Here is a 12,832-nt window from a genome sequence, read left to right as displayed (position 1 = left end):
AGCAAAGAGATTCTTAGATATGAATATGTGATGATCATATTCCATGATCATTTCTTCTGGCATTTAGCAGAAATATCCTTACTGCAATGGATAATAAATTCCATTAATGTATGGAGATCTGATATATTTTCATTCAGCTTCTTATATTAACAAGGTCCAATGCATCAGACTGCCATTTCTTTTGGGTGTAGCTTGAACGGTAGCTTTGAAACTCTTGTACTCCTTCATTAGATCTCTGTCGATTATTTTGTAAGTGGTTGATAAGTTCACATTGTCTATGGTTTCAATCATCTCTTTTGCCACTTTGCGAGATCCATCAATTTTTTATTTTTATACTTATTAATAAGTTTCAGAAATCGTGAGCGTCGAAGGGAATATTCGGCATAACACAAAATCATTTAAATCTTGAAACTCCATGGTCATCCTGAAAATGGCTAGATGGCTTCAAGGGTCTGTCGTTCCGTAATACTTATCCAAATAGGGCAACTTGAACTTAGCGGGAAAAGTTTCCTCTAGTATTTTTTCTGAAAGAGGCGAGATCCATCCAAACTAAAATCCTAAGTCTCTGCCCTTGAAACCCCAGTGGACACGTTTTAAAGCAAAACCGTGCGGCCTTGAGCCAAAGCGGACAATATTCACTGGTGTGGATCCAGGACCCAGATGACATTACGTCATCAGCTTCCAATCCACTTCTTTTGAAACCTCATCTAATTTATCTTCAGATTCACACTTACCTTTATGCTGCATTTTAGGTGCTTCCGTCTTGGCTTTGGGGGTGTTTACGGAAGTCTCATCTCTTCTTTCAGAGTCCATCTTAGACGCCTCTTCTCGAGTCTTATACTGCCCGAGAGTGGCCTGCAACCTTTGGATATACTGGAGTATCTGCTCATTGTTCAAATTATTAAGGTCTGCTTCATTAATCATTGGATGCATGTTCTCTCAGTTATTTGGGATAGAGGAAATGATGACCCCCTTATTGGTAATGGTATTGTCAGCAACTGTAGGGTTTCCAGCCATTTCGAGTGAGGCAAGACGATAGGAAACTGGGCCTGATCCAGGAGTGAGTTTAATGGATCTTTTCCGGCAATGGAACCAAATGATGTTGCTAAGATTGGATTGATGACGTAGCCGAAATGGAACATAGCTGTAATCGGCTAGAACCTACAAGAGAGAAAACGTGAGGTGGTGGTGGGTGCCCACGACAGTCTATTTGATGCTGAAGTCAGTGTTTAGATGAACAGAGAAATGCAAAGAATTACTTAAAGTTTGAATAGTATTAGAAATAGCATACATTTCCTCTGAAATCGTTCTCCTTTTATATTGTAAGGAATGAAGATAAATATAGTGTTTCCTGAAAATCCAATAATAATGTGGCCGACTATTCGATAATGGACATCGTCAGCTAATTAGGCAAAATAGAAATGTGTCTAGTAACAGTAACTCTGTGTCAAGACTCGGCCTATCCGGGGAGGGCGAGTCTTGACGATAGTCTGTGTGTTAAAGTATCCGGATTTCCTCCTGTAGCGAGACAACGTTTTTTACTTGTTAAATTTTATCATGTGATCTCTATTCTATAGTGACAACACAACTTTTTTTGGGCTAATGTTATGTAACACCACTATGTTCGCAAACACTTTTATTGATATTGTTGCAAATTTGTGTTTTTGAGAAATATTGCCTTCAGATTAATAGGCCTATTCTCTGAAAGGCCTAATTGCTTAATTGTAATTTTTTTCTCCGCAATGTAAAAAAAAAAAAAAAAAATCCATGGAAAAAAATCTTATTTCCGTTTGGAGTAAATCTTCTATGCATGCAAATTGGGACAAAATAATAGATCACATTTTTCAAATTTTGAATTATTACTTGCATGTTGGACCCTATTATAATATACTCAACACACAATAAATATATAAAAATAAATAAAATATATTAATTACGAATTTCCTACGGATGAGACCATTGAAATTAATTGTTATAAAATAATTAGGTCAAAATTAATATATAACCGCATAAAATTTTAAAATTAACAGTTTAATCCTTACTTTATGCTGTTAAATTATTTTTTTAAAAAAAGTAAATGATTTAATCTCTAATTTTTAATTTTATCAAATTAAAAGACATATAATAATAGAGTAACACAAACACATGACATAGATTTTAGGCAAGTTTTTCTGCAACAAAATGTCCCAGCCACTTGTGTTTCATTATAGAGCACTTAATTAATTATTACACGAAATATCACGCGTTATGACATAACATAATCTATGATAATTTCTTTTGATATTCCAGGAGATGAGCATAAACATCTTTACTTAAATGGATAAGTAGTTTCAGTAATATATTAGGATCTGATATATTCTCATGGATTTTTTCATATTTCAAAGTCTAGTAATATAATTTGAGTCAGGGTTTAATTTATGGTGCATCTAGACTTATGGGGAGGATTAAAAAAATTCATATAAAACAATTAATAAAAATATTTAAATAAAATTATTTTTAAAATAGGATGATAATGATAAAATGTAATATTTCTGAAACATCTTAAATTAATATTTTAAATATTTTATTAGAAGAATAAATCCAGCAAATCACAGTGCCTTTCTTACCCATTCACCTTCACGAAGATCATAACCACGAATTTTATCGGGACTCATGTTGGATACATGGTGTGGTCTGCAACTAATTAAAGACATCGTGAAATTGATCTGCTGGAGCATCGATCTCAACATCTGCCTCCGATTTGCCCAATAGCGTCATTTTTGCTTTTCAAGAAAAAGGAAATATGGAGAGAGAGTTTTTGGTAATGCTTATACTGCTTTCTCATTGCTTTCTTCATATAGAAGTGGTACGAGCTTAGTTGCCATATATATATTTTTAATATAGTAGAGATCTTTCCTACTCAATTATTAAGCATTGACTATTCTGAGTGATTTCAATTAGGGTTTGTGTTAGGGGATGGAAAATGTTACAATGCCTTAAATAATTATATATCGCATTCTAATAAAAATAAATTTATATTTTCTTCTTTTATTTTAAACAATATGCGATTGCTGCATATTTTTTTTATATTAATATAAATAATAAATAGAAAATTTTATATAAAAATATATTATAATACTATTGATTTGATATACACAAATATGAATATATATGATCGCTTAAATGAATTTCAAAGAGGAAATTAAGTGGTTTGTTTGCATGAAAATGTTTTTAAATTTTTTGATATTTGAAATATTGAAAAAGATTAATTAATAGAAAATATTTTAGAGAAAAAATTTATTGACTTCATTTTTTAAAATCACAAATAAAAAAGTTATTTTCTTAAAAATTATTTTCTTAAAAATTATTTTTATTCTTAGAAAATATTTTTCATAATAAATATTTTTTAAAAATTTATTCTTTATAAACAAACGAGGCTATATCCTCTAAATTATGATATATATAAGTGTGCATTGATAAGGTCATGGTTTTCTAATTTTACATATATACTTAATTATTTTTTAATACATCTTGATAAACATAAAATTGATTGAAAATCTTAGGAAAATTAGATTTGATCAATGCTACTAATCATTGTTTGAAATAGAAGAAACGACTGGTGAAGAAATTCCTAGATATGAATAGCATAGCTTATGTCGATAAATTTTTATGAGTATTTTTCATTCCATGTTAAATTTTAAGTTGTTAGAGCTCGCTTTGAATTTTTAATTTTTTATAATAAAAAATTAAAAAAATAGATTTAAATCAAGTCGAATCAACATCAATCGGACATTAAAAATTTAGATAGATATTAATAAAGAAAGCGTAATCATTAAAAAAAAACACAAACATAGTTTTAAGATTTAATACATTTTAAGATTTAATACATTGTAGATATAAGTTCATACACAAATATGTTTGTCATTGGTGCTTCATTATAGAGCACTTATTTAATTATTATGCAAATCACATATTAAAGCATAACATGTTCATGATCATTTCTTCGGACATTTCACGAGATGAGCAGAAACATCCTTATTAAATTGGACAATAAACTCTAGTAAGGAGTAAGGATCTTGTATATTCTCATGGATCTTCTCATATTCTAAGGTCCAATGCACCACGCTGCCCTCTCCTTTAGGCGCAGCTTGAACAGTCAACTTAAAACTCTTATATTCCTTCAACAGATCTCCTTCGATCACTTTGAAGACGGTTAACAAATTCACATCATCTATGGTTTCAATTACTTGCTTAGCCACTTTAGCAGACCCATCTATTTTTCATTTTTATATTTATTAATAATTTTTAGAAAAAAAAAAAGAAAAATACAATTGAAAAAGATTAAACGCTTACCATGGAAATATTTCCAGCAGACAATAGCGCCTTCCTTACCCCATTCACCTTCATGAAGATCACAATCATGAATATTGTGAGGGGACATATTGGATATATGGTGTGGTCGACAACTGAAGACATCATGAAACTGATCTGCAGGAGCATTGATCCCAAACTGTGCCTCTAGTTTGCCCCATAGTGTCATTTTTAGCTTTTGAAAAAAGAAAGATACAGAGTTTCTGGTGATGCTTATGATCACTAATGAATCTAATGATGCATGAAGTCCTTTGGCATTGCTTTCTATATATAGAAGTGGCATGAGCCTAATTGTCATTTAAGATATTTTCCTGCTCAATTATGAAGCTGTGACTATTTTGAGTGATTTCAATTAGAATGTGTATTATGGGATGAAAAACATTGCAAATGCCTTAAATAATTTTCTTTCATTAAAATATTGTTGGTCCCTTATCATAAGAGATTTTAAATATATTTTAATATATCTCCTTTCCATCAAAATAAATTTATATTTATTACATTAATATAATAATAAATAGAAAAGGTTTACATAAAAATATATTTTGAGCAGTTATATAAGAGTTTGTTTTTAGCATATAATATATTATCTGCTCGTCAAAATTTGAATATATATATTCTTTTTCCAATAGTAAATTGAAGAAATGAATTTAAAGCCATTAATATGAGCAACGACTATAAATCAAATATTTAGATTGATATATAAATAGTATCAGACATTTTGATATTGGAGTAACACAAACACATAACATAGATTTTAGGCAAGTTTTTTCTGCAACAAAATGTTCTAGCCACTTGTGCTTCATTATAGAGTACTTATTTAATCATTACACGAAATATCACGCGTTATGATATAACATAATCTATGATAATTTCTTTTGACATTCCACGAGATGAGCAGCAAACATCTTTCTCAAGTGGATAAGTAGTTCCAATAATGTATTAAGATCTGATATATTCTCATGGATTTTTTTATATTTCAAAGTCCAATGCACCAAACTTCCTTGAATGATAAACTTGAAACTTTTGTACTCCTTCAATAGATCTCCTTCAATCACTTTGATTGAAGGTGGTTGACAAGTTCAAATCATGTATGGTTTCAATTATCTCTTTAGCTATTTTACAAGATTTATCTGTTATTCATTTTAATACTTAGTTAATAATTAAAAAAAAAAAAACTAAAATAGAAGCTAAAGAAAGTTTCAATTGAAGATTTAAGGCTTACCACGAGAATAATTCCAGCAAACGATGGTGCCTTCCTTATCCATTCACCTTTACGGAGATCACAACCATGAATTTTATTGGGACTCATATTGGATACATGGTGTAGTCTGCAACTAAAGACATGGTGAAATTGATCTGCTGGAGCATTGATCTCAACATCTGCCTCCAATTTGCCCAATAGCGGCATTTTTGCTTTTCAAGAAAAAGGAGATGTGGAGAGAGAGTTTTTGGTAATGCTTATGCTGTTTTGGCATTGCTTTCCTTATATAGAAGTTGGATGAGCTTAGTTGCCATATATTTCCTACTCAATTATGAAGCATTGACTATTGTGAGTGATTTCAATTAGGGTTTGTGTTATGGGATGGAAAATGTTACAATGCCTTATATAATTATATATCTCATTCTAATAAAAATAAATTTATATTTTCTTCTTTTATTTTAAACAATATATATATATATATATATATATATATATATATATATATATATATATATATATATATATATATATATATATATATATATATATTTGTGCGATTGCTGCATATTTTTATTTTTTTATATTAATATAAATAATAAATAATAAATTTTCTTAAAAATTATTTTTATTTTTAAAAAATATTTTTCATAATAAATATTTTTAAAAATTTTATTCTTTATAAACAAACAAAGGCTATATCCTCTAAATTATGATATATATCAGTGTGCCTTGATAAGATCATAGTCTTCTAATTTCACGTATCATACTTAATTATTTTTCAATATATCTTGATAAACTTAAAATTGATTGAAATTTCTAGAAAAATTAGATTTGATCAATGCTACTAATCATTGTTTGAAACAGAGAAAACGACCGGTGAAGAGATTTCTGGATATGAATATCATAGTTTATGTCGATAAGTTTTCACGAATATTTTTCATTCTATGTTAAATTTTAAGTTGTTAGAATTTGCTTTGAATTTTTAATTTTTTATAATAAAAAATTAGAAAAATAGATTTAAATCAAGTCGAATCAACATCAATCAGACATTAAAAATTTAGATAGATGTTAATAAAGGAAGCGTAATCATTAAAAAAAACACAAACATAATTTTAAGATTTAATACATTGTAGATATAAGTTCATACGCAAAGATGCATGTTTGTCATTGGTGCTTCATTATAGAGCACTTATTTAATTATTATGCAAACCACGTATTAGAGCATAACATGTTGCATGATCATTTATTCGAACATTTCACAAGATAAGCAGAAACATCCTTACTAACTTGGACAATAAACTCTAGCAAGGAGTAAGGATCTCGTATATTCTCATGGATCTTTTCATATTCGAAGGTCCAACGCACTACACTGCCCTCTCCTTTAGGCGTTGCTTGAACAGTCAACTTGAAACTCTTATATTCTTTCAACACATCTCCTTCGATCACTTTGAAGACGGTTAACAAATTCACATTATCTATGGTTTCAATTACTTCCTTAGCCACTAGAACAGACCCATCTGTTTTTCATTTTTATACTTGATTAATAATTTTATTTAAAAAAAAAGAAAATTATAATTGAAAAAGATTAAACACTTACCATAGAAATATTTCCAGCAGATAATAGCGCCTTCCTTACCCCATTCACCTTCAAGAAGATCAACACCATGAATTTTGTGAGGGGACATATTGGATATAAGGTATGGTCGGGAACTGAAGACATCATGAAATTGATCTGCATGAGCATCGATCCCAAATTGTGCCTCTAATTTGCCCCATAGTGTCATTTTTAGTTTTTGAAAAAAGAAAATACAAAGTGAGTTTCTGGTGATGCTTATGATCACTGATGAATCTAATGATGCATGAAGTCCTTTGGCATTGCTTTCTATATATAGAAGTGGCATGAGCCGAATTGTCATTTGAGATATTTTCCTACTCAATTATTAAGCTGTGACTATTTTGAGTGATTTCAATTAGAATGTGTATTATGGGATGAAAAATATTGCAAATGCCTTAAATAATTTTCTTTCATTAAAATTATTATTAAGGTAATGTATCCTAAACTATTGGTTAAGGAAAAGGAAAAGGCAAGAAGATAGAGGAAAAATAAGATGTAATATAGTTGACATTTCATTAAATAATAAATTAAATTTCATTTGCAATGAAAAATTAATTTTAAAATTATTTAAAAAAGAGAATGATAATAATTTATGTAAGTTTAATAATTTAAATAGTTAAATAATAGAAAATAAATTAAAATGAAAATATAAATACTTATAAACTAATTTGAGATTATAAATATTTCAATAAAAAAGATTATAAATATACTTTATATTTTGAGTATAATAAAAATTTAAAGAAAAGGAGCAATAATAATGAGTGATAAGATTTCTTTTAATCTCTTACGATATTTGTAAAAAGTGTTTTAAAATTATTGATTTTTTTATTTGTAATAAGATTATGTAAAGTTGGGCGAATATTTATTGTATGGTTTAAATAAAGTAACTTTTCAGTCCTTAAATTAATTAATAAAAATATTTTTTTTTATTTATAAATCAAATAGTTTAATTCTTGAATTATAATTCAAACCCTTCAAATTCCTATCAACCTTCCATTATGAATTGTAAAATAACTAACGCTTAATAATATTTCTTTACCTAAATCTCAAACCCTTCCATATATTTTATTGGTAATTAAATAGAGTTCTTTATCTAAATAAAATAATTAAAAAAATCTAATTAAAACTCAACATTTAAGCAAGTTTTTTCATTTTATTTAAGTTTAGTGAGATAAAACAATTATCACGAATAGAAATAATAAGATAAATTATAAATTTAAATTTTATATCATTTTTAATGTTAAATTTATTTTAATTAAAATTTAGTTAAAGTTTAATTTAAATTATTTAAATTCATATATAAAAGCGAGTTAGTCTTAATAATTAAATAAAATATTTTTATTAAAGTTTAAGTAAAATATTTATTTTTTATATAAGATTAGGTATTTCTAGCTACTCGAAGAGGGTGCCATGGAAATTTTAATATATAAATCTGATGCATAAATAAATAATATATTATTTTAAATTATAGTAAATCCCATATTTAATTTATATATATATATATAATTAATAAATGAAAATGTGAATATATACGAGAATCTAAAAGTGCTATGCTACTTTTTAGGGTGAGCATTCGGTCGGTTCGATTTAAAACCGAATCGAACTGAATAAATCAAAAATTGAAATTTTAGTGTTTATAAAAATCAAACCGAACTGATTTTGGTCAGAAACTTAATCGAACCGAACTGGTCTGATTCGGTTCGGTTTAATCGGTTTCGATTTTTAATAATTTCTTTTTATTTTTTACACTTTATTTTTAGTATTTACAAATTTAATTAAAATATTTTAATCTTAATATGATTTAATTTCTCTATATTATTACAAAAATATATTATTATCACTAATCGGTTCGGTTCGGTTTTTTCGGTTTTTTCTGATCAAAACTGAACCGAACCGAAATAACTGAAATTTCTGAAATTAAAAACCGAACCGAACCAAAATATATAAAAAACCGAACTAAATTTTTAAATCGATTTGATTCGGTCGATTTTTTCGGTTTGAACCGAATACTACTCACCCCTACTACTTCTAGCTTGAATGAATTTCACAAAGGAAATTACGCAGCTAAAATATCTTTCAATTTTTTTATGTTTAGAATATTCAAAAGAAATTATTAATAAAAATTATTTTACTGATAAAAATATTAAATTATTTTTAAAGTCAATAATTTATTTTTTATAAATAAATAGACATCTTGGGACCTTTTCCTAAAACCATGAGGCAGAAAAAGTTTGTGGTGGTGGCTGTGGAGTATTTCTCAAAATGGCTAGAGGCGGAGGCAATCCCCACAATTACAGCCTGAAAGATGATAGATTTTGTCTGGGGCAACATCATATGTAGGTTTGGGATACCAAGAGTACTCATATCGGATAATGGCAGACAGTTCGACTGCAAGACCTTCAAGGAATTCACAACGAATATGGGCATATGGCATAAATTCTCCTCGGTGGCACACCCTCAGGCCAACGACCAAACCGAGGTTACTAACAGAGCTATCCTCCAGGGACTAAAAAAGCGACTTGATGGAGCTAAGGCAAATTGGGCTGATAAACTCAATAGCATCCTGTGGGCACTCCAAACTACCCCTAGGACGTCCACCAAAGAGACGCCCTTCGCACTCGCATTTGGCATTGAGGTCGTAGTTCCAATCGAGCTACAAGTCCCTACACATCGAGTCCAGTTCAATGACGAGAACGCCGACATTGATAAACTGAGAAGTAATCTGGATGCCTTGGAACAAATCAGGGAGGAAGCTCAAGTCCGTACTGCCGCCTATCAACAAAGAGCGGTTGGTTATTACAATCAAAGGTTCAGAGAAAGAAGCCTGAAGGTAGGAGATCTAGCCCTGAGAAATCTGGAAGCTACTGGAAAGAGAGCGGCAGTAGGAAAACTGGCGCCGACCTGGGAGGGCCTGTTCAGAATAGTCAAAGTGGTTAAGCCAGGGGTATACCGAATTGAAGACCTACAGGGAAACCTGGAACCCCATGCTTGGAATATCCAGCATCTGAAGAGGTATTTCCCTTAGAATATTTATAACATGAAGAAAATTATTATATTTTGAGAATATGAATGAATTGAATAACACCATTTTTAGCAAGCAAAATTATTTCTATTATTATGCATCTTAAATTTTCTTTGAGAAATAAAGAACAGATGCTAGAAGACTTCAGTGAGGTAGGTGACTGGGCTCCCCAAGTGCCTCCGGCACCATTAAATCGGCTGAGACGACGAAGCGACAGTAAGGCCACAGTGCCTGAATCTTGTGCAAGACCTCAGTGAGGTAGGTGACCGGGCTCCCCAAGTGCCCCTGGCACCATTAAACCGGCTGAGACTACAAAGCGACAGTAAAGCACGTCCTCACCATCAGAGTCTACTTTGGCAACTCGGAGTTCAGCCAAAGGGGTGGAAGGGGCATGTTTGGCTTCCCTCAAGCCTCGATTGAAACCGGAGACGAACATGCGGAAGCCCTTATGCCATATCGCATTCTTCATGTCATCAGAGGCTTTGTATTCCGCAAGTCACTCCTCGCAGGCCTCTGCTATCTTGATTTTCAACTCAGAAGAGTCTTTATAGCTTTGAAGACGAGCTTCACAGGCTTGCTCGATCTCTTTCTTCAGCTCGACTGACTCCTTATACTCCCTCAGCCGCTCCTCACACTCCAACTGGACCCTGTCTTCAGCAAGCTTAGCATCCTCGAGCAGGGCTGCACACCTCTTCTTCAAAGCCTCGACTTCTTGGCTAAGGTACTGATTTTGGAGTTTAGATGCCTCAGCTTCTGAAGTCAAGTCTTTAAAGTTATCAGCTTGCTTGGCTAGCTCCTGCTCGAGGACCACGACTCGAGCTAGGGCTTCATCGCTCTGGGCCCCCACAACATTAATATTTGTCTTCAATAGCTCGTGCTGGTGCCGGGCCTCATCCCTTTGGCTCATGGCCTCATCCCTCTCCCTTTGGACCTCTTCCAAAGAGGACAGTTGTTTTAAGGCTTCTTCATGACCACTCTCCGCAGCAGCTGCCCTCTTAGCAGCCCCCTCTAGAGCCTCTTGGTATGGGCTAGCTCCTCCCTAAGGGTCTTCAGATGCCCCTGAGCAGCAACAAGGTGACCCTGGGCATCGTTGGTTGCGATCAAATTTTCTTCAAGACGCGCCTCTTCAATCTGGTGGTCCACAGTGCTCCAAGTGGACTCGTCTCGGGCGTCTACCTCCATAAAGAGGTCCATCAGCTAACACAGAGAGAAAAAAATATTAAAATGATAGACAACGGAAATCGAATGAAAGAATTCGAAAGTAAGAAGAACAACTTACCATCAGGAGCATCCCCTTAATTGTACCCCCTAGCTCCTCTCGAGTCCAAGATTGGAATGCTACTTGCTCTCGTGTAGAACTCGCCAAAAGGCCAGTGAGAGCAAGCAGACGAGGATCCGAAGCTTCTGTGACCCTGCCAAACATCCGCTCCTGTAAGATTTCTGCAACAACGCTCGCCGGAGATTGATGAGTGATGTTCTCCGCGTTTAAAATGTCATTGTCGAGAGCAGACAGCAGAGGCACCACAGAAGTCTCCTTCTTCTTCTCAAGAGGAGGCAGAGCTGGAGCTGGTCTCTTGGATGTCCGAGACTTCTTAGAAGCAGGAGCCGAGGCAGGAACTTTAGAAGGAGGCAGACGCTTGCTCCCGGACCCTTCACAGCGCCCTCAGAGACGGCCTCATCAACTGGCCTGGGCTCTCCCTCCTCAGTAACGGGGGTGACCTCAACAGAAGCCCCCTAGGCATTTTCACCAGCAGGGATAATCTCCATCCCCCCTTCAGGAGCCCTCTCCTCAGTTGCGGAGGTCTCCAACCTCTCCTCAGGAACGTCTATCCTCACCAGCTCGGTGCCTTCAACCGGCCTGGCGGCGACCCTGGGAGCCTTTATCGCCCCCTCAGTAGAAGCCCACTGGGACCTGTGGGCTTGAGAAGACTGAGGAGCCAAGCTTGACCTGCTACGGTTGGAAGGTCTAGAGGTCCTAACACCTCGGGAGCTTGGTCTGGAGGCCTGCAAAGGAGCTAGGGCTGGGGCAGCAGGCCGGCCACCCGACCTGGAGGAAATGACTTCAGCCACCCTCTGAGTAGTCTCCCCCACTGATTGCCCAGCTCGGAGGGCATCTAACGTAGCATTCATGCTCTCCCGAGATAGCATAAAGTTCTTCGGGGGCTTGATTTGGTCCATTTTCACGTCAAAAGTTGCAAAGATTCAAAACTAAAACGGATTAGAACAGCCTTCAGTGAAAATCACAAAGAAGAAACAAAGCAGTTAGACAAGGGACAATACTCGCGTCTTGGATATCCCGAAGATTGGACGCAAACATACATTTTTCGACATCATACTTCTTATCCGCAGAAGTCAGTCGAAGGAATCCAACCTGCTCAGAGAGACTCAACTGAGGTAGGTCATTGCAACCTAGAGAGACATCCTCCCAGGAGAGATCCACCCCCCAAGACAGCCCGGAGTCTTTCTTCAACTCCACTACCACGAAACCCTCGATCCAGCCCTTTATGGAATCTTTATAACCCGTAAAAATGGATAACCCACCACGTGGGGCGAAATAATAGAAGCACTGACTTGCCCTGACGAGACGGAAAAAGGTTACAAACAGACGCACCGTGGGCGTTAATCCCCAACTCAAACAGATAGA

The 12,832-nt window shown here is 33.7% G+C and overlaps 2 protein-coding genes across 2 annotated transcripts; both read right to left on the bottom strand.

Moving 5' to 3' along the window:
- Window positions 1–3,850: 3,850 nt before the first annotated feature.
- Window positions 3,851–4,577, bottom strand: LOC110604738 (MLP-like protein 34). The gene is made up of 2 exons (XM_021743023.2): window positions 4,333–4,577; window positions 3,851–4,252 (listed from the first exon to the last, which is right to left on the bottom strand). Exons 1-2 carry the CDS (start codon window positions 4,517–4,519, stop codon window positions 3,975–3,977), a joined length of 465 nt encoding a protein of 154 aa, XP_021598715.1. The 5' UTR covers window positions 4,520–4,577; the 3' UTR covers window positions 3,851–3,974.
- Window positions 4,578–6,658: 2,081 nt separating this feature from the next.
- LOC110605638 (MLP-like protein 43) lies at window positions 6,659–7,388 on the bottom strand. Its single transcript, XM_021744272.2, has 2 exons — window positions 7,149–7,388; window positions 6,659–7,068 (listed from the first exon to the last, which is right to left on the bottom strand). Exons 1-2 carry the CDS (start codon window positions 7,333–7,335, stop codon window positions 6,791–6,793), a joined length of 465 nt encoding a protein of 154 aa, XP_021599964.1. The 5' UTR covers window positions 7,336–7,388; the 3' UTR covers window positions 6,659–6,790.
- Window positions 7,389–12,832: the final 5,444 nt, after the last annotated feature.

Source organism: Manihot esculenta, chromosome 17 (genome assembly GCF_001659605.2).
Source record: "Manihot esculenta cultivar AM560-2 chromosome 17, M.esculenta_v8, whole genome shotgun sequence".
NCBI lineage: Eukaryota > Viridiplantae > Streptophyta > Magnoliopsida > Malpighiales > Euphorbiaceae > Manihot > Manihot esculenta.
This window is presented reverse-complemented; position numbering and strand designations above follow the sequence as displayed.

What these genes read in the sequence shown, in the direction of transcription:
- LOC110604738 (XM_021743023.2), bottom strand. Translation starts at nt 4,519, where the DNA reads ATGACACTATGGGGCAAACTAGAGGCACAGTTTGGGATCAATGCTCCT. An exon ending in CTGCTGGAAATATTTCCATG is followed by an intron (nt 4,253 to 4,332) that starts GTAAGCGTTTAA and finishes AATGAAAAATAG; the next exon opens with ATGGGTCTGCTAAAGTGGCT.
- LOC110605638 (XM_021744272.2), bottom strand. Translation starts at nt 7,335, where the DNA reads ATGACACTATGGGGCAAATTAGAGGCACAATTTGGGATCGATGCTCAT. An exon ending in CTGCTGGAAATATTTCTATG is followed by an intron (nt 7,069 to 7,148) that starts GTAAGTGTTTAA and finishes AATGAAAAACAG; the next exon opens with ATGGGTCTGTTCTAGTGGCT.